Source organism: Miscanthus floridulus, chromosome 8, assembly GCF_019320115.1.
Source record: "Miscanthus floridulus cultivar M001 chromosome 8, ASM1932011v1, whole genome shotgun sequence".
NCBI classification, from domain to species: domain Eukaryota; kingdom Viridiplantae; phylum Streptophyta; class Magnoliopsida; order Poales; family Poaceae; genus Miscanthus; species Miscanthus floridulus.
This window is the reverse complement of record NC_089587.1, coordinates 214,740,213-214,760,294: the sequence shown is the minus strand read 5'-3', so window position 1 is coordinate 214,760,294 and position 20,082 is coordinate 214,740,213. Positions and strand designations below refer to the sequence as shown.

Sequence of the window (20,082 nt, the reverse complement as noted above, 5' to 3'; positions counted from 1 at the left end):
GAATAATCCCAAATATATCAAGTCACTTCCATCAAACACTTCCAATAGTGATTTGATCCTTCACATAAACATAAACATTATAGCTTGATTAGTACCTCAACTAAATGCAAGTACTTCCTTCTTCACCCTAGCTAGGTTCTTCGGCCTGCCAAGCCGTCGCTTGCCCTTCACCCTTGCTTAGTACCTCGAAGCCTTTCCTTGCTATCTTCACCATCTCAAGCCATCAAGTCACATCTTGTGTTGAATCATCCATTCATGTATTGTTATCTTTTTTTATTTCAATTTAGCAAGCTTCAAATATGAGACCAATCCATATGTAATCCCTTATGTCTCATTAATTAGTTCTTACAAGCTTGCTTTCACATAGAACATGGAAATCCCACAATAATAAGCCTTTGCATGAATTCTATTTGCATTGTTGTCTTGTGCTTGAACTAGATTGTTTACACAACAACACATCATTTTAGCTTTCATTAAGTACCTGTAAGATAACCTATTACCTGTCCACACTTAGCAAATGGGTTAGTCCTTTAATCACGTTGTCATTTAATCATCCAAAACCCACTAAAGGGATAGATGCACTTTCACCAGCACCCGGGTGCCCGCCGAGAGCGGCGTGTCCGCCCCGACACCGACGGCATGCTTGTTGTTGTTGTGTGCCAAGACGCTAGCAGGGTCGGCACCGAGGAGCGCCCCGATGGATGCGAGGCTCGAGCGCGGCGCCCTAGCGGTGAATGTGAGGAAGGTTAGGCAGGACGGTGGTGCACTACTGTCGGCGGCGTCGCAGAAGTAGCCCAGCAGACCCGCGGGTCAGTTATTAGCTGGTCCAACCAGACTCAAACGTGGCTCAGGGGCACCGGATGTCCAAACTAAAATTTTCTCTCTCCTCAACCGGTGGAAACCGGCCCATGGTGTCCTCTAGCATAATTACAACAAACCAGAGTATCTTCTAGCATACAGCTCCACTTTGGGTGTCCGCCAACCAATTTCCCTAAAGAAATATTATATCATATATGTCTTAGCAAAAGAAACAAAATACGATTTCATGTTTACCATAAAAATAACCAACCTCATCATACTCAACCATATGGCCACAATAATGGCCTATTCCAAGCTCCGAATGGACTATGCCATAGTTGGGTTTAACACCACATTCGCATATGATAGGAGGTGCTTTGTAAATTACCCTTTCTTTCTTCTTTTCCTTAACCTTTCGCGGTTCTTCCGGCCATTGGTTCTTAGGACCATACAATCACTCCTTGAAACGACACTTCGCCATTGAAAACACCTAAATAAGGTAACATTAGTACATGAACACATATAGCTCAACATTTCAACACATACACTTTGCACTTACTTCATGCTTGTTTGGACACACAAACTCTAACGTATTCTCAATGTTTATCATAGCTCGATCTCTGCAATCGCACAGAGGAGGTTTCTCGAGTCATCTATCTACGGCTAGGTGCTTCTCCTTAGCCGTCATTGGCGGAGGGTTAGGGGGGGTGGAACCCACTGCTTGAAGTGCTCACGTGGATATCTCCCTCTAAACCAATCGTCAAAAAGGATGTACCTAGGATCAAACTTGTCTGCACCGTCGATTCACTAAAAGAAAAAGCACCTCTCATGGTCCTACACAATAAGATTTCAACAAAATATTAGTAGCATACTTACACAATATAAAGAAAAAAGATAGTGGAAACAATTTGTTACATTAAAACGACTGCATGTGTAGAAGCACCACGCCGCTGTGTCCGGATGTTTCGATTGAAAAACATGGGCCAGAAAACCATAGTCACAGTTGGGGACAGGGAGGTCAGGAGGGACGGGGGCATCTTTGCTAGACGTGTCGGGGTATAGTTCTCGAGGACGACTCCATTTTTGCCAAAACTCCTCCTGAAACATTTCTTGCATCTAACAAAACGGATGTAATTGAACAAACATAAATTAAAACATCACAAATAAATGTCAATGAGAACCATAACTACAATACAACCAATTTCGTTCTAAGAGCCGAAAGCAAATAACATTAAACCCTAAACCTAGGGTTTCCCATTTGATGCACAACAATGAACCCATAACATAACTACATGCGCCTAGGTTTGCTAGCTTTTCCACGCATTGGCATCATCCTACGATTGTATAATACAAATATTGAGGGATAGAATGAAACCTTAAGTAATGACGATTCTTAGGTTGAAAAATCCTGCTAATATGTACCGAATCGATGCGAAAACAAGTAGGAGGGGAGCGAGGATACCTTGCTCTCGAAGATCTACGGATCAAATCAAAGTTTTCAAGGTCTAATATGCCGATTCGTGAGGTAGGGCGAAGTGGGGAGAGAAAAAACCCGAGAGGGAGGTGAAAGAAGAGGAAGAAGGCTCGAGCAGGAAGGTTGGGCCGGGGTTAAAACACAAGCTCGGCGCCAAGATTGACGCCGTAGATCTTGGCGCCGAGCTCGGTGTCAGAGTGACTGGCGCCGAGCTCCCTGCCATGTCACCTCCACGTTGGTCTCGTGCCCAAGAGCTCGGCGCCAGAGACGCTGGCGCCGAGACGTGTTAGCTCGGCGCCAGCATCGATGGCGCCGAGCTAAGGGTCCAGATTCTGAAATATTTCCTTCAAGGACGTATTTGTGAAAAACTTAAAAAAAAGAGCTAAAATATAAAAAATTCGGGGGTTTCTATTGGTCCAGGGGGCCGGTAGGGCATGCCTGCAGGAGTTCCTTTTATAATTAGGACACTGGAGTAGAGTATCTAATTACCGACCAGGACATTACTTAGTCAAAGTAGGATGCATAGGGCCCTGGCCTTTCTTTCTTATACTAAAGGAAAGAAAAGGATATATTTTGGCAAATGGCGTCCACGCATGATTGTAACTTTGTAAGATTGTGCCGTCTCCCTCTCAGTCAAGTCAGTGAAGGTTGGTGCTTGTTTATTATATATATATTAGCTAACTTTCACATTATGATGTTTGATGTATATGCTAAAGCTAAAAATAATAAAGCACCGATTATAAATGGCGAAGACAGCTAAAAATTATGATTAGAAATTGTCTTCTGAAAAGAATCCCAACTGTTTACTCCCTATATTCCAAATTACAGTTGGCTTTAGTTTGTCCTAAGTTAGATTATTTCTCTAACATTTACCAAGTTATGTGTATTGATCACATGCTGTCGTGTACGTAGTTGTTTTAAGTCAAGCTTATATAACTCTGACCATGTTTGTTGTAATTATGTTCACATAAGATGTTTGAAATACATATATAGCAAAGCTAAAAACAATAAATGTACTAAAATACGGGGTAAGAAAGCTCAAAATTATGATTTGATATTGCCTTATCAAAATATATAATCCCAACCGTGAGACTAATACTGTTGTAGCATTATTCATGGTAATATCGTTCTAGCTAGTATATGAACCAGCTCACTCAGTTTTCTAAGATGACTGTCGTGCACCAGTCTCACTCTCTTTGGTGCACATTGTGTGAAAGGCACAACCTGCCGACGGATATATAGCCCTTGGCATATCAAATTCAGTGCTACCACTTTCAACTATCAAGGAAAAAGATGCAGTGAACATGCTGCTTAGGATGATGTCATGATCCAGCCTGACCATGACCTTTCTGTAGTTTACCGCCGGTAATGTTCGACTACCTGTTTGCCACGATATACATATAAAAAACACGCATATATTAGTAGATAACAAGGGAGAGGAAAAAGGTGGTCTTCTGTAACTCCGATGGACAAACCTGAAATCCAGGAGGGTCAAAAAGACAGGCAGGCAAGCTAGCGACTAAAAACCCGCCCCCAATTTTCAAACGAAATTAACATCACATCGTGATCAGATACTATACTCGATCGCTAGCACTACATTAATTTGGACAACATTGCTTTCAGATCTCCCCCTCTTTATCTCGGTAGAAATGCAGCAGACGTCCACCTCAGACAGGTGTCCCGCGGAGAGGAGGATGAAGAACAGGTCTCTGAGAGGTCAGCAAACTGCTCATAAATAAGCGCAAGCCAACGGATCAGCTGCCGTCACAGGCCCACGGCGACGCGGTTTAACAGCCTAGCTCGCAGAAGAAGAAAATGCCCCCGATATGATGCCATCACTTTACGAGCCATCCGTCCATCTATCAGCTCGTGTTTTTTCTTTTCTTTTTGGGGTTCGTCGGAATGGATGGATTGTCAAAGAGGAGGGAAATGGACAGCAGGAGTGGTTAACCCTTGCATTGCAGGCGTATCTTTCAGGCCTCGCGGCAAGGAGCTGGACTGCATTAGGAGCAGGGGACAGCAATGGGCACGGGGGAAGCTTCCTGTTACGTGCGAGTGTGCAAGATGATTCGCGTCTTGCCTTTTGGGCGATCGTTTTTCTATTGCGCATGTGAGGGGACGGTGTTCAGTGTTAACCTGGCTAGCTAAAGTGGGAGAGAATTCTGCCGGCTGGAGGACTTGCAGGGTATCGATTACCTACTTGCTTGCCTAACAGTTGGGATCCCTGGAGCAAATCAGGCGTTGCGTTTCTGTAGCTTCGTTTAGGTTTCAGATCTCCTGCCCAACTTTGTGAAGTTACTATTTCCAGATATGCATGTATGTGTTGGTACTTCGTAGTTGCTGTTAGGATGTTGGAAACAAATCTTCTATTTACCTGTTCAGAAAAGAGTGATGCCAGGAAAAGATTGCAACTCTTCTTGCTCCAGATATGTATGTGTTGGTAGTTTGCAGTTGCTGTTAGTATTGCACATATTTCTTCCACTTGTGTGTGTGCTCTCTGACCAATGGTCAGCGATAAATTTTGCCAAAGAGGAGCAGGCATTTTGCTGGAGCCAAGATTCAATTGATCATCATTTACGACACCCATCTAGATCCAGAATCTGGGACGCTAGAATTTCGGCTCTTTTGTACTTTTGAGATTAATATATCCACATCAACTGACAACAGTATTCAAGACCATTTCAAAGGCCTTATAGACAATCAGCCTGTTCGCTGGTTGGTTTCAGCCAGCCCAAACCAGTCAGCCAACAGTGTTTTCCTCTCACAGCAAACCAGCACCAGCCAGCCCAAACCAGCCCAGAAACCAACCAGCGAACAAGCCGAATTAAACAAGGCTATGTTTCAAGAAGAATTAAAAATTAGATGATGAATATGGGCTGCAAAGTTTCAGGAATTAGTGACAGCTATCCTGCAAAAACTTTTTACATAAAGTGATTCCAACTAGTACCAACTTTTACAATCAAACTACCTAAAATTAGTGCTTTCAATTATCACATAGGTGATCTGACTTTTACAATCACTAAATACTGGTGCGTGCTAACGAGTCTCCATCTACACCATGATATGGGCCACAGAACTACAACCCATGGGCACAGATCAAGCTATACCTAGTTTAGTATTTCTAACTTTTTTTCCTTAGATATTCCATGGTGAATTTGTTCGAAAGATGACTATCGGCTTGTTCGGAACTGTTGACTTATTCGTTGTTGGTTCATGAGGAAGTACTGCTGGCTGATTTGTGTGAGAGAAAAATACTGTTCCTTACTGGAACACTGTTCAAGTGAACAGTGCGCGTGTGGGAGGGCTGGCCAGCACCAGGCAGCCAGCCGCTTCAGCCGAACAGGTTGTATATTGTAAACTATACTAAGACCAAACAGTCTAGAAAAACCTCCCGGTGTAAGGTTACAATATAATATTGCCCAGATATTCTGGTAAAAGAGGGTCTTATAAGTAAGGAGTGATACTGGTACGTGCCTTTTTTTTTTTTGAGCAGTAGAGCTCCTCTGCAGCTATCCGCCTATCCCCCTCATGGTGCGTTGATAGTGCTTAACAGCAGATGGATTGCTGCTAGTATATATTCTGCAATCTCCAAAAGATAGTGAAAAGTAATACTGCATTCATCATACCTCTAACTGAATGATATAGACTGTCCTAATCAAGAAACTATAAGATAGTTGATTAGTGTCTAAATGTAACAGTATAATTTTTAGTACACTAGGAGGGCCTGGGCGTCCATGTAAAATTCTTTTGACCCCCTAGGGCGTCACTAAGGCGTGTTGTATCAAACTGTTCTTCTAACTTAATACAAAGACGCGCAAATCTTTTGCGTGATCGAGAAAGAAAAAACTATAAGATAGTTCTATATTTACCGAGTCATATTGATAATACATGTATAAATCATATTCCTAACAAATGGTATTTCCAAAATAAATTTTTGTCCATTAACATGTGTGGGCTAATGTCATGTCACTTATTTAAACTGAGTAATCTCTAGTTAATTTTTCATAGAAATTATACATTTTTTGTCCCTAACATTCATTATAAACCTTATAATTAATTTTGATTTAACTTTTTTTGAGAAACAAGTGATTTTGATTTAACTGAATATATAATGGAGGCTAAGTTCAATCAAATCTAACGAAGACTGTAGGCCTGAGATCGGCAGATCTGGATCTCTCTCTCTCTCTAGCGCACCGTTGAGACTTGAGAGAGGGTGGCTAGCCGTGTGGGCGTGTGGCCGAGGCCCATGGAGGTGTGATCGTGTGGAGTTTGGAATCACAAACGGGCCAAATGACTTAGGCAACGCGAAGCCCATATGCAGCCCTGTCAGCCTTTGTCCTGCAAGCGTTTGGATCACAGCGCCCGCGGGCCGCAGACAAGCAATCTGCCAATCTACCCCACCTGACCCGCGCCGCCGTGCCTCAACCGCTTCCGCGGACGGCCAACACGTCTTCCGGTCTGCCCCGTCGGCGATAATCCGCCGCCGAGCAAAGCAGCCGAGCCGAGCCGAGCCGAGCAGATGGCGGCGGCGCTGGCCGTGCTCCCCCGCGCCGCTTCCTGCCTCGCGCCTCGTGTCCGCCAGCCTCCCTTCCGCGCTCTCTGCGCCGCAGCTGCGGCCGGGGAGGCCTCGAAGCGGAGGCTGGTCCTGTACACCAAGCCGGGGTGCTGCCTCTGCGATGGACTCAAGGAGAAGCTCCACGCCGCGTCGCTGCTCGCTGGCACGCCCTACTCCCTCGCGTCCCTCGAGCTCCAGGCAAGCCAATTTGCTCGCCCTACTGTTTTGCATTCCAGTAACTAGCTCGTTCCGATATGGATGGATGGATGCTTGACTTGGATTTTGGATGCGGATTAGGAGAGGGACATCACGACGAATCCGGAGTGGGAGCGGCTCTACCAGTACGAGATCCCAGTGTTGGCCAAGGTGCTCCCCGACGGGACTGAGGTATCATCATCGCATTACTCTCTGATTCGATCTGCTCATCTCTAGCTATTCGAATTCAGACTTGCTCACTATATGTGCCAACTAAGGGCCTGTTTGGAACGCACGAATTTCACAGGAATCAATTCAATTTCACAGGAAAAACACAGGAATAAGGAAATTTTCCCGTGTTCCAAACAGGCCCTAAGAAGCTTTTCAAGCATTCTTGCAAATAGTACTTTGATTCGTGGTGCTCCTCCCTGAGTGTTTTGTCGTTCCACACTCATATTGCAGGAAGTACTTCCCAGATTATCGCCACGTCTAAGTGTTGAGCTCGTACAAAAGAAAATTTATTCTGCGTTTGATCAGTAAGGAGGCATTTTTTGGGGGAAAACGGCAATTCTATTTTATTAATTAATAGCTCCAGCTGTAAGATTGTCAATTGTAATACTTTCTTGATTGAGATACATGAATTTCAATTTGCTTGACTTATGTTCTGTAAGGATTTTTTTAGGTTCGTTCATTGCTTTGACGAAATATAATAATATATGGAGTGACATCCAAATACTTATGTTGGTTCTTAAGAATTTATATGTCACACATGACGGTCAATGATGTCACAACGAAACACGGATAACCGAACAGAAATACCATGCGGAATCACAAGTGCTGCTTTTCTTTTTTTCTTCTTGTAAAGAAGTGAAATCTAGGCAACCAAAAGTAGGACATGAAAACAGAAATAAAAATAGAAAATTCAATGCAGGAACAAGTTATACCAGTAAACCAACATGCACGTGGCTCTTTGAACTTTTGTTAGAATGATTCTTCATGGAGATGCATGAGTTGGGAAAATTATCATAATTGACAGATGGCCAGCCATTTCTTTAGCTGTTGCCATACTGTTATACATGGAGTTCGGGAGTTATCCAGCTTTCTGGCTACTAACTTCCCATTTTCTACTTACACTGGACTGAGATTTCTTACAGCTTTAGCCTAGGCACACATAGCTACTTCATACCCACCTTGGTGTAACTAGACAGCTGCATCAAAGGGTCACACTAGATGAACACGCCTTGCAGGGTTTTGGAAACTTATTGAACTTTTGAGGCACCTAGAGATCAATCACTGCAGAAATAATTAAGGCATGCAATCAATACACATGTATCCAAAGCCCTGTATCCATTTGGTGCAGTCTATTCCAATTTTGAGGTAAACTCAAGCTTCATACTCAGATTGGATAACTTTGCTTCAATTTTGAGTACTTGCTATTGCTTCAATTTTGAGTACTTGCTATTGCTACAATGCTATGCATTTGCATTAAATCAACCTTATATCAATGATTGCATAACTTTGAGGAGTGCCTAGAAAAAACCCTAAACAACTTACTTCATTTTGGTTTGGATGCTGGTGCAGTGAATGTTGTTGTTGCCACTGCAATACTGTTTTTCTTGTCCTCGGATGTGTACTTCCTATGAAACCAGGTTGACAATTGTGGAGAAATAGTCTTGGATGATACATGCATTAATCTGCGATGTTGAGTGGTTTCATTTTGAATTTTAACCAAAGGAGGACATGAAATTTCCCCGTAAGGATAGGTTTTTGGGTGCTCTGATATTGGAGGCCAGAACAGGGATGGCATTGATGTTGGAGACAAGCTAGGAGCACAGGGTGGAACGAAGGTTTGTAGGAGTGGAGACAACGTCAAATCCATAATTTTGCCAAAAATTGAGGTATCTAGGCCAAGGTTCCTTGCACTCCATTCTGTGATGATTTTGGCTAGCTGTTTCAGCCTATAAGTTCCTGGATAAATGATGTGGTCAATGGAGGAAATGGAAACTTGAACTGTAACTGGTGCTGCAACTGTTGAACCATTCATATTTGTTAACTCGACATATAATTCCTGCATGTGCATACATAAGCTGTGACTTCATGCCGATTATTTTAAAGAGAACAAAAATCAATGTACAAGTGATTTTAGTGAATGAGAGGGATAGAGTTGGTAACCTCATCTGGTGTTTGCTCCAATGTGGATCCAAGCTCAGTCTTCATCTCCTCAAGAAATCCCCTTATTTCATGTATGGTTGAGTTGAGCGTGATGTTGAAGAGAGGTTGTCTTGAGTCAGCATGTGAAGCATTACGTGGAAGCAATACCGTAATCCCTCCTGGGAACCCTAGAATCTCCAAGCAAAATGTGTCTCCAAAAACAGATGGTGTCAAAGATAAATTCAGCTGGTGTAGTGTAAGTTTTATCAAAGATGCTCTCAATGCATTGATGGATTTTGTGCTCATGGAGGTATTTCTTGGGTCTGGAAGAACACCAAACTTCACATAAGTGGTATCTGTATATATGTATGGCCGCATAGAAACTGAAACCTGCACGATTGTTAGCCAATATTCAGGTGCCTGTTTGGTTTGAGTGCTTGAGAATATTTTTGATTTTTTACTGAAGTGGAGTTGAGGCCATACCGTACTATTGGGGACACCTATTTGGCTATATATCTCTTTTTCGAGCATTCCAGCTTGTGAAGCTACCTGTGAGTGTGGTACTGACAAAATGAAGCCTGCCTCGATTTCTGCAGGAGAAATGAATGTTTGAATGTTAAAGAAGGCTAGAAAGAATTGGAAAAAACAAAAAATGCTTATGTTATCTGTTTGAATCAACTACGGCTAATTGTTAGGTGTAGCTAAAATTTGCCGATGTGTGTTTGGATCCCTAGCTAATAGATGTATATATCCATAGGAATGGACAATTAGCTCTTGTTAGGTGGTTGTATCTGGCTAACGGGCTAACAATCAGCCAGGGGGCTTTGCTAATTTTAGCCTTCGGATCATCTAGGACTAATCTTTAGCATCTGAGAATTAGCATCTGGTATCCAAATATACCCTTATGCTGGACTGAGTCTCTGATGGCTGATATGGCTATCTGCTAGAACTTTTGAATTAATTCTTCAACGTGAGAGGAGGCCTCTGGTCTTACCGGCGAGTATGCCAGGATCATCAGGGATGTCTCCTGATGCTCGGAGATGAAGCAGCAGGAAGAAGGCCGAGAGGAATCCGCTGACTGCCAAGAACAGCACAGAGACGCACTTCCCGTTGACCACCTTTTCAACGACTGCGCCACACCGGCAGCGGCTGGACCTGGTCGCCGGCGCAGAGTTGGGGAAGGCCTGCTCAACCTCAACGCGACCGGCCTTGCCCATGGTGAGTGCATCTGTCACTACTCACTAGTCTCTCTTAAGCTCGTCGGTGGAGACATAATCACATAGCTGGAGCCTGTAGGCTGTAGGCGGCGGCTGCGTTGCGTTGGGGAGCAACTGGAAAGCTGGCGCCGGGGCTCGTCGCCGTTGCCGCAACGGCGACGGGAATGGGGATGGGTTTGGGTGTCAGGAGCGTTGGATGGGAATGTTCACAACGATACAACATAGGCCGGCTGTCCATGGTGGTTGGTTTAGTTTTGAACGTAGAAAAAGGTCTTTTTAGCTCCGGTTGTTCTGACTCTCTGTCCCACGGTTTTTTCCATCTAAGTAGTAATCAGCCTCCTCGGAAAGTCAGAAGTGATGCTGCCACTGCAGCTGCATGCCCTGTTCGCTTGACTGATAAGTCATGGCTGGCTGATTCGTTGTGAAAAAAAAAATTATTCGTTGACTGAAAAAGTACGGTTTATAAGCCAAGTAAATAGAACGACAGTAAACACTCCTACATTTATTGATTTTGTATATAGAAAGGGCAGCCGGGCAGGGCCAATACCCCCCCACCCCCCAACCCCACCCCACCCCACCCCACCCCTCCCCTCTATTTATGAGGTAATATATATTTTTTACCCTTCTCCAAAAAAATTTGTTTTGTGGCTTCCATTTATTTTTGTGCTACTTTAATGCTTTATTTGGATGTTGTCGGATTCACTTCAATCCACATGTATTGGGGTGAAATTCCATCTCAATCCACCTAACACATGTGGATTGATACGAATCCGAGTACATCAAACGAGCCTAAGTGATGCACAAACTAAGGACAATTAGACCAGTGGTCGCCGCATCACAAGATTCACGACGTTGTACAAATTCCCAAGAGGCGCTAAGAAATCAGCTCGCTTGCTAGTTTCACACCTGTGCTTTGTAATTGTACACCTCATAGGCAGCACGATTCAATAACTATAATACGGATAATACTATGATGTAACCAGTACAAGACTTGTTCCTTTACTAAGATATTTAGACCGTAACAATCGAGGGAGTAGCATCGATAAGACCGATTGGAAGGCAACAAGGACCTATGTATCCACAATTTTGCTGCCAAGGTGAGTTCACAGTCTGATTCCACAACATGCCTTGATGAAATATCCCCTGGTCATACTTATATGCAAGTGCTGACGCCTAAATATAAGCAGAATTTTCCTGAAATATAGACATTCTATTCAACCGTAGTTAAACTACATACAATACAAGTTGCCCATCGGTCACCACTGGTGTGAAATGTTCTAAGGCAAAATTGTCCTTTCCAAGGTGAACAACATTTGAACTAAAGTGCAACATCAAACAGAGAATCTAAATGAGCTTCTTCTTTCTGAAAAACCCTTGAAGATGCCACACTTGCAAAACCGATACGGCAATGCAGATCCATAGTGCCAGAGTACTGAACCTGACAACCCTTGCATTTGTTGCCTCACTCAGTTCGCATCTCTGCTTCCCTGCATGGGCAGATCAAAGCAATTATTAGCAATCCCGCTACAAAAAATCATGTAGGGCAATAAATCTCTGGGCTTCCCATCTCATACGTTATCACACATAGTCAAAGAACACTGAAGCTAGTCAATTCACTAGTAAAGATCTTCCAAACAAAAGTGAACCAACCCCTCTGCTGCACAGCAGATTGGAAGTCTGAAAAACAACACAACAGATCTTCCCTGGACACAACCACCTACAATACATACAAGCTAACTTTTGTTTTGGAATAGAAAAGACTCAATTGGCAAAACACATTTAACTACAAAAGATGTTCCATAGACTGGTGGAATAGATGACTTGCCTTTCTTTGAGGTATATCAAGTTCTGATGAATGGCCTGTACTGCCACTTCAAGTTTCCGAAGCTCTAGTTCTTCACCCTGCAGAAAAAGAGAGAGGTAGTATTCAATTAACAAACACCAAATATTGCATTGAATTTGAGCTCACGACACTTGGAACTGTAGCTCGGTACAACAATTCACATTCCAACCTCAATTTTTTCCTTCTTAGCAATAGCATCCCAATCTTTTGTTGCAATCCCAATCTTCCAGTCAAGATTCACAGATACTCCTGATCCTTTCTCTGCACTATCTATCCAGAAGCATGCAAGGTAGTTTCCAGCTTCTGCGGTTGTGAATGCAAATTGACCAACTGTAGCATTCTCACTGTGATGCAAGGTGTTCCCATATGGTAAAGTAACCTGCACAGAGCATTGGACTTTATCAAATAATCACAGGAAACAGTTTTCACTGTATTAGCAACTCATACTGTATGTTTTCAACCAACATAATAATCAAATCTGCAAACTCGATCAGAACGATCTGGCATTTGCTCCTCTACTGCAAAGGTTCAACTCTGAAATATATTTGTAATTGAAACCATGTCATTCATATGTCCAAATGAATGTAGGCGCTGCTCGACGTAACAAAACATGTATTCAGAACCTAGATGTTGCATTGGTGATGCACATTAAATCTGAGGTAAGAAATGAAGTTGATTCTTAACTATGTATGATGGGGGATTACATAGCAAAGATAAGTCTATCAACTTTTCCAATTTATAAGATCTACAGTAAAAGTTTCTTATCATTCATTTGTTCCTGTTACCTTAGCCTTTTACCAAGGCAACGTTAAAACAGTAGACCTAAATGGTGTTTAGAATATTGAAAGATTTTTAAAAAGTTGAGCAGTGGGCTCTCACTGGCTCACTTCAGTGCCCTAACTTATTTCAGTTCACCCCCTATTTTGATACTACATCTTATTCCATCGTGCGGGGACGATTTGATTATGATTCTACCATTTACTTCTTAACCTCGTGGAACTTTTAAGTAGTTCACTAGAAGATAAATTGGCAAATCCCATAAGATGCATAGCCTAGTATTCTATGATTCTATCCCAACTCATGGGTGACATCCTAGGTGGAACCACCATTACTTAAACAGAAGGAACCAGCATGGTTTGAGAATCACCTGTGTCATGAACTGATTCATAAAATCTCGTCGAAGCATCAGGCCAACATTCAGATTCAGATTTTGTACAGTCTCCTAATGCTCTGGTGTCACCATATTGCTCGATAATAACAGTTCTCAATAGAATGCTAGAGCATATAGAACAACATTTCCTCGTTATTTAGTACTCCTATTTACCCCAAATAACAGGTCAGAAGACATTAAGAATATACTCTTACAATAATACCATGAATACACTCGAGAGAGGCACTAATTTCTGCCTTTATCAAGCACAAAATCACCCCAAGGCAGTTCAGTAACATCAATTAACCCAATAAATTTGTGGTATCCGCCAGCCACAGCACCTAAAAAAAATCAAACCCTTTACACTGCTCAGCTCCATTTATAATACCCAAAAGTACCATAGGATTAAACTCTATCGCCCAGACTAATCGCTAATCGGAATGCATATCAAGGCTCGCAGCACTGAATCAGCGGAAGGAGAACACAATCGCGGGAAGCGATACCTTGACGGCAATGGTGGGATGCGAGTAGGGGTGGGACTCGAACATGATGGAATAGTCGGCGAGCACCACCACGTTGGACTAGATCTCCTCAGACACGCACTTGGTCCCCGACTGTGGCACGTCCAGCCACACCGCCTCCGCGTGGAGCGACGCGACAGCAAGCGCCACTGCGAGGGCCTACGCCACCGCCATCTCGGTCGTCGTCCTAGGGATCTCCGCCTCGATGGATCAGGTAGGAGGGGAAGTGAAAGGATCAAGATGTCCAAGAGAGGATGAATTGAACTAATTCTAAATTCTCTTGCAATAATTAAATCCTACGAATAGCCCAATTAACCCCATGTGCCTAGAAAAATGTTTATATCAAACTAATGCACAACAACCTCGCAACCTAAGTTTCAAACTTACTCTAGCAAGCAATTCTATAGATGTAAAACAAGTATTGAATTGCTCAAGATAAATGCTCAAAGTAAGTGCTCAAAGTAAATAGAGAGAGAAAGGAACACGGCAATGTTTTACCGAGGTATCGGAGAGTCGCCACTCCCCACTAGTCCTCGTTGGAGCACCCGCGCAAGGGTGTAGCTCCCCCTTGATCCGCGCAAGGATCAAGTGCTCTCTACGGGTTGATTCTTCGACACTACGTCGCGGCGAATCACCCAAAGCCGCTCACAACTTGAGTTGAGTCACCCACAAGCTCCGCCGGGTGAACACCAACCTCCCAATCACCACCAAGCCGTCTAGGTGATGGCGATCACCAAGAGTAACAAGCACGAACTCTCACTTGACCACGCGAAGCCTAATGAGAAGATGGATGCACACTTTTCTACTCTTGATTTGCTAGTGAGGCTACTCTCTTGGATTCTCAAATCAAAAATACCTCACTAGGACCTTGCTCTTCTTGGCACTCACAAACATGTTTCTCAGCTGTTGAAATGAGCAAAAGTTGCTCCACTCACGAGTGGAGCCTCTATTTATAAGGCAGCCTGAAAAACGAACCGTTATAAGCTTCTGCGGGATGACCGGACGCTCCAATCGTTTTGATCGGACGCTCCGGTCAGTTCAACCCGCGAACAGTTTTCAAATGATGACCGGACGCTGTCAGGGTCCGGTCAGTACCGACCGGACGCGTCCGGTCGCTCTTGGATGCTTACTGTAAACGACCGGACGCTAGATACTCAGGGTCCGGTCACCACTGACCGGACGCGTCCGGTCACTCTTTCCCAAGTCTGGATTCTTACTGGAGTCGACCGGACGCTTGCCCTCAGCGTCCGGTCACACGACCTTTCAGTGTCCGGTCACTCCAGACTTGTTCTTCACGGTCAAATGAACTGACCGGACCCTGCGGCCAGCGTCCGGTCGCACCGGAGCCAGCGTCCAGTCAGTGTTTGACCCTCCATTCACTTCCAACATTCGAACATATGTGAATGAAGTTTGCTCCATAGGATCTTAGGCATTCATAGGAGCTACCTAGAGCTAGTTTACACAAGTGTGCACCACACCTAACTCACTAGACCCAACTAGGTCAAGCTACCCGTTCATACCCTCCTTCATAGTACAGCCAAAGAAAAAACAAAGTCCTAAACTACTCTAAGTGTCTTTCCAACTCCAATCGACACTTAGAACTAGTTATCCTTAACCTTATCGTCCATCCTTTAAAACCGAAACGATTTCCATCGTAGGGGCATGACAACCTCGATTGCCTAATCGATCTCTATTACCATGACCTAACTTAATTGCCTCTGCAAAATACACGTTAGTCATAGTAATCTTGTATTGACATTAATCACCGAAATCCAACTAGGGGCCTAGATGCTTTCAATCTCCCCCTTTTTGGTGATTGATGACAATACTACCTCGAGTATGTTGTGGAGTGAGGTTTTTGACGAGCTTGGTTCATATAAGCTTTTGTCAATAAGAACAAAAGAGTTAGTCAAGCTTATATGACCCAAGCCAACACAATATACTCAAAGGATATGAATTAAGCATGAGTACAAATAACAAAGCTCATTTGCTTCGAAGTATAAACGCGGAAGCAAAAGGCAAATGAGCATTACACAAGTGATATGACATATAGATAATGCAAAGTAGAAATCACACATGTCAAATATCATAATCACGTAGATAGCACTATCACATATATATAATAGTATGCATGAAAGTAAACACACGAATGCATAAGTAATAGTGTATCACACAAATAAAACTCTAAATATATATAATAAGCTAATACTAGATAACTAGCTCCCCCTAAAACTCGCTCCCCCTAAGTCTACATACTCAAACCCTCTCCCCCTTTGGCGTCAAACACCAAAACCTGAGGGTCGGTCGACGGGGCTGCAGCGGATGAGTCGGGCGCTGAAGTACGTGGAGCAAGATGGAACTGGGCGCCATCATCATCGGACCCTGAGCTCTAAACTGACTGACCCTCTGAAGCAGGAAGTGTCGCTGAAGCGGTCTGGGTCTGAGCTGGGGCTGGTGCTGCCTGTGAAGCTACAAGTATGTCTGTCGTAGGATCTGACGAGGCGACAAATGAGGGAGCCTCTGAGTAGTCATGATAGCTGGAGCTGCTGCAGACGGACCGGCAGTATACATGTGAGGCGGAGTAGGCATGCCGGTCAACTCGCTGAAAGATGCTCCAAGACTCCTAGAGACTGACGTGTCAGGTACGAATAGCGAGGAAGACTGCTCTGGTGAGAAACCCGTGTGATAAGGAGTGAACTGCGGGGCTACACCAGGTGAGGCTAACCACTATGACACCTATACAGGAGGTGAAGTAAACTGAGCTGGAGGCTGTCCCTGACTCTGGAGCCCGATGGGCTGTACTGCTAGAGTCGTTGAAGTGGTAGGAGGCTGTGCAAGCTAGGGCGAAGTCTGTGGCAGTGGGATCCCAATGGCTGTCACTACATGCTGCATGAATCCCATGAGCTGCTGCTGCATAAGTAACTGATGGTGCTGAAGGAGCTGCTGCTGCCGCTGAAACTCGTCCTAACGAGCCTGAAACTGTGCGAAGTTGGTAGCTGTCTCCTGTGCCTGTCGTGTCTGATCCTGCTGCATCCGCTCAAGAATAGCTATGAGAGCGGGGTCTATCTGCGGAGCAGGTGGTGTAGAACTGGAGCTACTGGCCTCTACATCATGTCTGCGTGGAGGCATCTGAGGTATAGGCTGGTAGTCATCATCGGAGCTGTCACTATACTCGCTCACCTCCTGCTGTGCCTCTAGCTTCTCCTGCTCAGTGGCTGCAATCCCTCTGATGATCTTATCCTACTGAGCTGCGGACTCTGGCACGTCAGGACGACGGCTAGGCTGTCTGGGTGCCTGAGGAGTGGTGTGTCTGATCCTCTGTGACAGGTTGTAGGCTGGGAACTCTGTAGTGGCACCTGTATACTCATCCATCATGCCAGGGGGCTTATCAAGCATAACTCTATGGATGAGGAACGTGATCCAGTGAGCATAGGGAAGCTACCTGCGACCCTTGAACCCCTCAGCTATAGTATCCTCCATCTCTGAAAGAAGAAGGTCCCAGATGTCAAATACTGTCATCTGCATGATGGCATTGAGAAGCCAGAGCTGTAAGCGAGTCAGGCCCTCCCTGTATCCCAACATGGGAAGCAGTGTCCTCCTGATGATGGCCTCTAGTATCCTCGCTATAGGAGTCAAGTCACTGGGGTTCCTGCTCGACCCCTCTCCAAACGGCTCCTTGAAGCAATGCCGCACTAAATCTGTAGGGGGCACCTGCCCTCCATGAGGACGCCTGGGAGGCTCCTGTTGTCCATAGCAAACCTCATGCATCTTTACAGGCTGCTCCTGTAGTCTCAGTATCTCCCTGGCTCTACCACTAGTCACTCTGTAGTCTTTGCCTTTGAAAGCAAAGTGAATGAATCTGTGATGAGGATCGATGTAGAGCGAGGCATAAAACTGATGGACCCAAGAAGGTACATATATGCCCGTCCGTCCAATCAAATCTGTTAGTCCTGGCAAATATGACAAGTATTGTCGAATGCTCTCTCCGGCTGCTGCCACAATAGACTCTATCTGACAAACTCTCTAAGATCTGAACACTGCCCCACTGTTAAGATATGCATTATAGAAATCCTCCTGCAGTGGCGTGTAGAACCCCTCAGCTGCTCTCTCATCTCTCCTTGGAGGAAACCAGATCTCAAACTCAACAAACCGCAGCTACTGAACCTACCTGGCTGTAGCAGCCCTCAAGTCGAGGTGAACCACTGGAGGCAGACCCTGTGGTCTGGGCGGAGGGCGTGAACCCCTGCGCTGTGTAACTGGCCTCGGTGGAACTGCAGCACTGGTACGACTCGAGCGGTGTAGCTGAGGTGCCGGCTCGGTCTCCTAACCCTCCTGAGTCTTCTGAGCTGGCTGAGGCTCTGCTGGTGGGGGCTGCTACTGTGCTGACGGACCCTCCTCAATGGCAACCTGTCGTCCTGCAAGTGTGGCAGTCCTAGCTGGACTACCGTGACGACGCTCAACATCCTCGATCGCAGCTCTGACTGCGGGTGAAACTGGCTGATCTGCAATAACAACTCCGCTGCGGGTACCACCTCTCTCGGCACGCTCTGCGGCCTCTGCAACAGCTGCTGCTCTCGCTGTCTCTGCGTCGGGGTACTTCCGCTTCTTGGATGTTACCTGCTTGGTTGACTTGCCTTTAGATCCGGCTGGCTGGTGAGGCGGGGGCCTTCGATCATCATCACCTGGGCCACCACCAACATTCTTGGTGCGAGCCATCTGAACTGACAAGATGGTGAACTGTCACTGATGAAGATCAACTATCAAACTACCGCTTTCGAGGCTTGGCCTCGATCTTTACTCGCGAGCTTGGCTCCGAGTTGACTGCCAACTGCCAGACGAAACACAATGGAACTGACTCGCTGCACGATAGAATAGATGGAGATACAAATAAATACCATATGTCTAATAGATGCGAAACCCTAATAGAGAAAGCAATGTACATGCGAATTTGAATCGTATGGCTTTCTACCTAACGATCCGCGAACCGAGAATAGATAAGATGTCATGCGGGGGATCCTCGGAACCGAGCTAGGGTTAGGTCAAAAGCCCTGAACGCAATGGGGAATCAGTGCATTGAAAATTTGATCTAGGTCACAATTGGAAGTCAAGATTGAAACACAAAACTTGCCTTACCAATCACTGGGATGGTAGGGCAAGAGCACTTGGCGTGAAGACCGGCAGCCTTGGCAACGACGGAGCAGCGAGCTTTGGGCGCGAGGAGGCCGGCGTGGTGCTGAGCAGGCATGGTGGCGCGCGGGACGGCGGCGCATGGCTACAATGGGCTGGTGGTGGCACGCGAAGACGGGGCTCGTAGCTCGGCTGCGGGTTCGGCTGGAGCGCGGCTGGCGAGCGGGGGCCGAGCACGGTGGCATGGTGAGGCGAGGGCACGGCGTCGTGGGCGCGAGGTGACCGGCGCAGGAGGCGCGCGGCTAGGCTGTGGCGGCGGCTTGGGCTAGGTCACGGCGGGTTGAGGTCGAACAGGGGCACGGTCTTGCTGTTAAATAGTTCCCCACACACGACAGAAAAGGAATCAGAGAAAGGAGTCCTGAAAACGCGCGAGATCCACTGACCGGACGCTCCGGTGGTAGCGACCGGACGCTACCACCCAGCGTCTGGTCGATTCCAGAGAGGTCCAAAACCTCTGGAATCGAGACCGGACGCGTCCGGTGGTCCATGACCGGACGCAGGCAGGGTCCGGTCAGTACTGCTAGACCTTCCTTGATCGACCGGACGCTGAACCCTTCCTGACCGGACGCACAGACGCAGCGTCCGGTCACTCCTTCAGTAGCAGTTCACCTCCTGTGAACTGACCGGACGCTGGACAGCAGCGTCCGGTGCACCTTTTCCAGCAAACCTCCAACCTTCCTTCGCGCTGCCTGTTCCCAATTAAGTCCCAACTTGAATAAGATCCAAATAAACACCAATTGGGACTGATGTGAGTGACCTCTCTCAAACCCTCATATTTTTCAAAATATTTTGCCTTAGGCTATAATTCTTTTTAAGAAAATAGGCAACAAGAGGGCAAATGGAACAAAACGACAAAACAACATTCATGGATATGTAATACTTGTAAGTAAATCTGGTTGCTTGTCAAGTTTGATCCAAGGTTAAGCTTCTTCACACGTTTTTCGGCGGTTATCTTAACCATGTTAGACAAGCCCTATATGCATTGCCACAA

At 45.4% G+C, this 20,082-nt stretch overlaps 2 protein-coding genes and 1 pseudogene across 3 annotated transcripts; 1 reads left to right on the top strand and 2 right to left on the bottom strand.

Annotated features, from left to right (window-relative positions):
- Window positions 1–6,650: 6,650 nt before the first annotated feature.
- LOC136474909 (uncharacterized) lies at window positions 6,651–7,680 on the top strand. Of its 2 annotated transcripts, none has more exons than XM_066472481.1 (3): window positions 6,651–7,025; window positions 7,125–7,214; window positions 7,485–7,680. In XM_066472481.1, the coding sequence occupies exons 1-3, from the start codon at window positions 6,792–6,794 to the stop codon at window positions 7,560–7,562; spliced, it is 402 nt and encodes a 133-aa protein (XP_066328578.1). In that variant the 5' UTR covers window positions 6,651–6,791; the 3' UTR covers window positions 7,563–7,680. The 2 variants fall into 2 exon arrangements, with proteins under 2 accessions (XP_066328578.1, XP_066328577.1); XM_066472480.1 differs by having other exon boundaries at window positions 7,350–7,488.
- Window positions 7,681–7,870: 190 nt separating this feature from the next.
- LOC136474908 (uncharacterized) lies at window positions 7,871–10,605 on the bottom strand. Its single transcript, XM_066472479.1, has 5 exons — window positions 10,168–10,605; window positions 9,657–9,763; window positions 9,195–9,563; window positions 8,577–9,090; window positions 7,871–8,315 (listed from the first exon to the last, which is right to left on the bottom strand). The coding sequence occupies exons 1-4, from the start codon at window positions 10,388–10,390 to the stop codon at window positions 8,578–8,580; spliced, it is 1,212 nt and encodes a 403-aa protein (XP_066328576.1). The 5' UTR covers window positions 10,391–10,605; the 3' UTR covers window positions 7,871–8,315; window position 8,577.
- Window positions 10,606–11,359: 754 nt separating this feature from the next.
- Window positions 11,360–14,078, bottom strand: LOC136474907 (transmembrane emp24 domain-containing protein p24delta3-like; annotated as a pseudogene).
- Window positions 14,079–20,082: the final 6,004 nt, after the last annotated feature.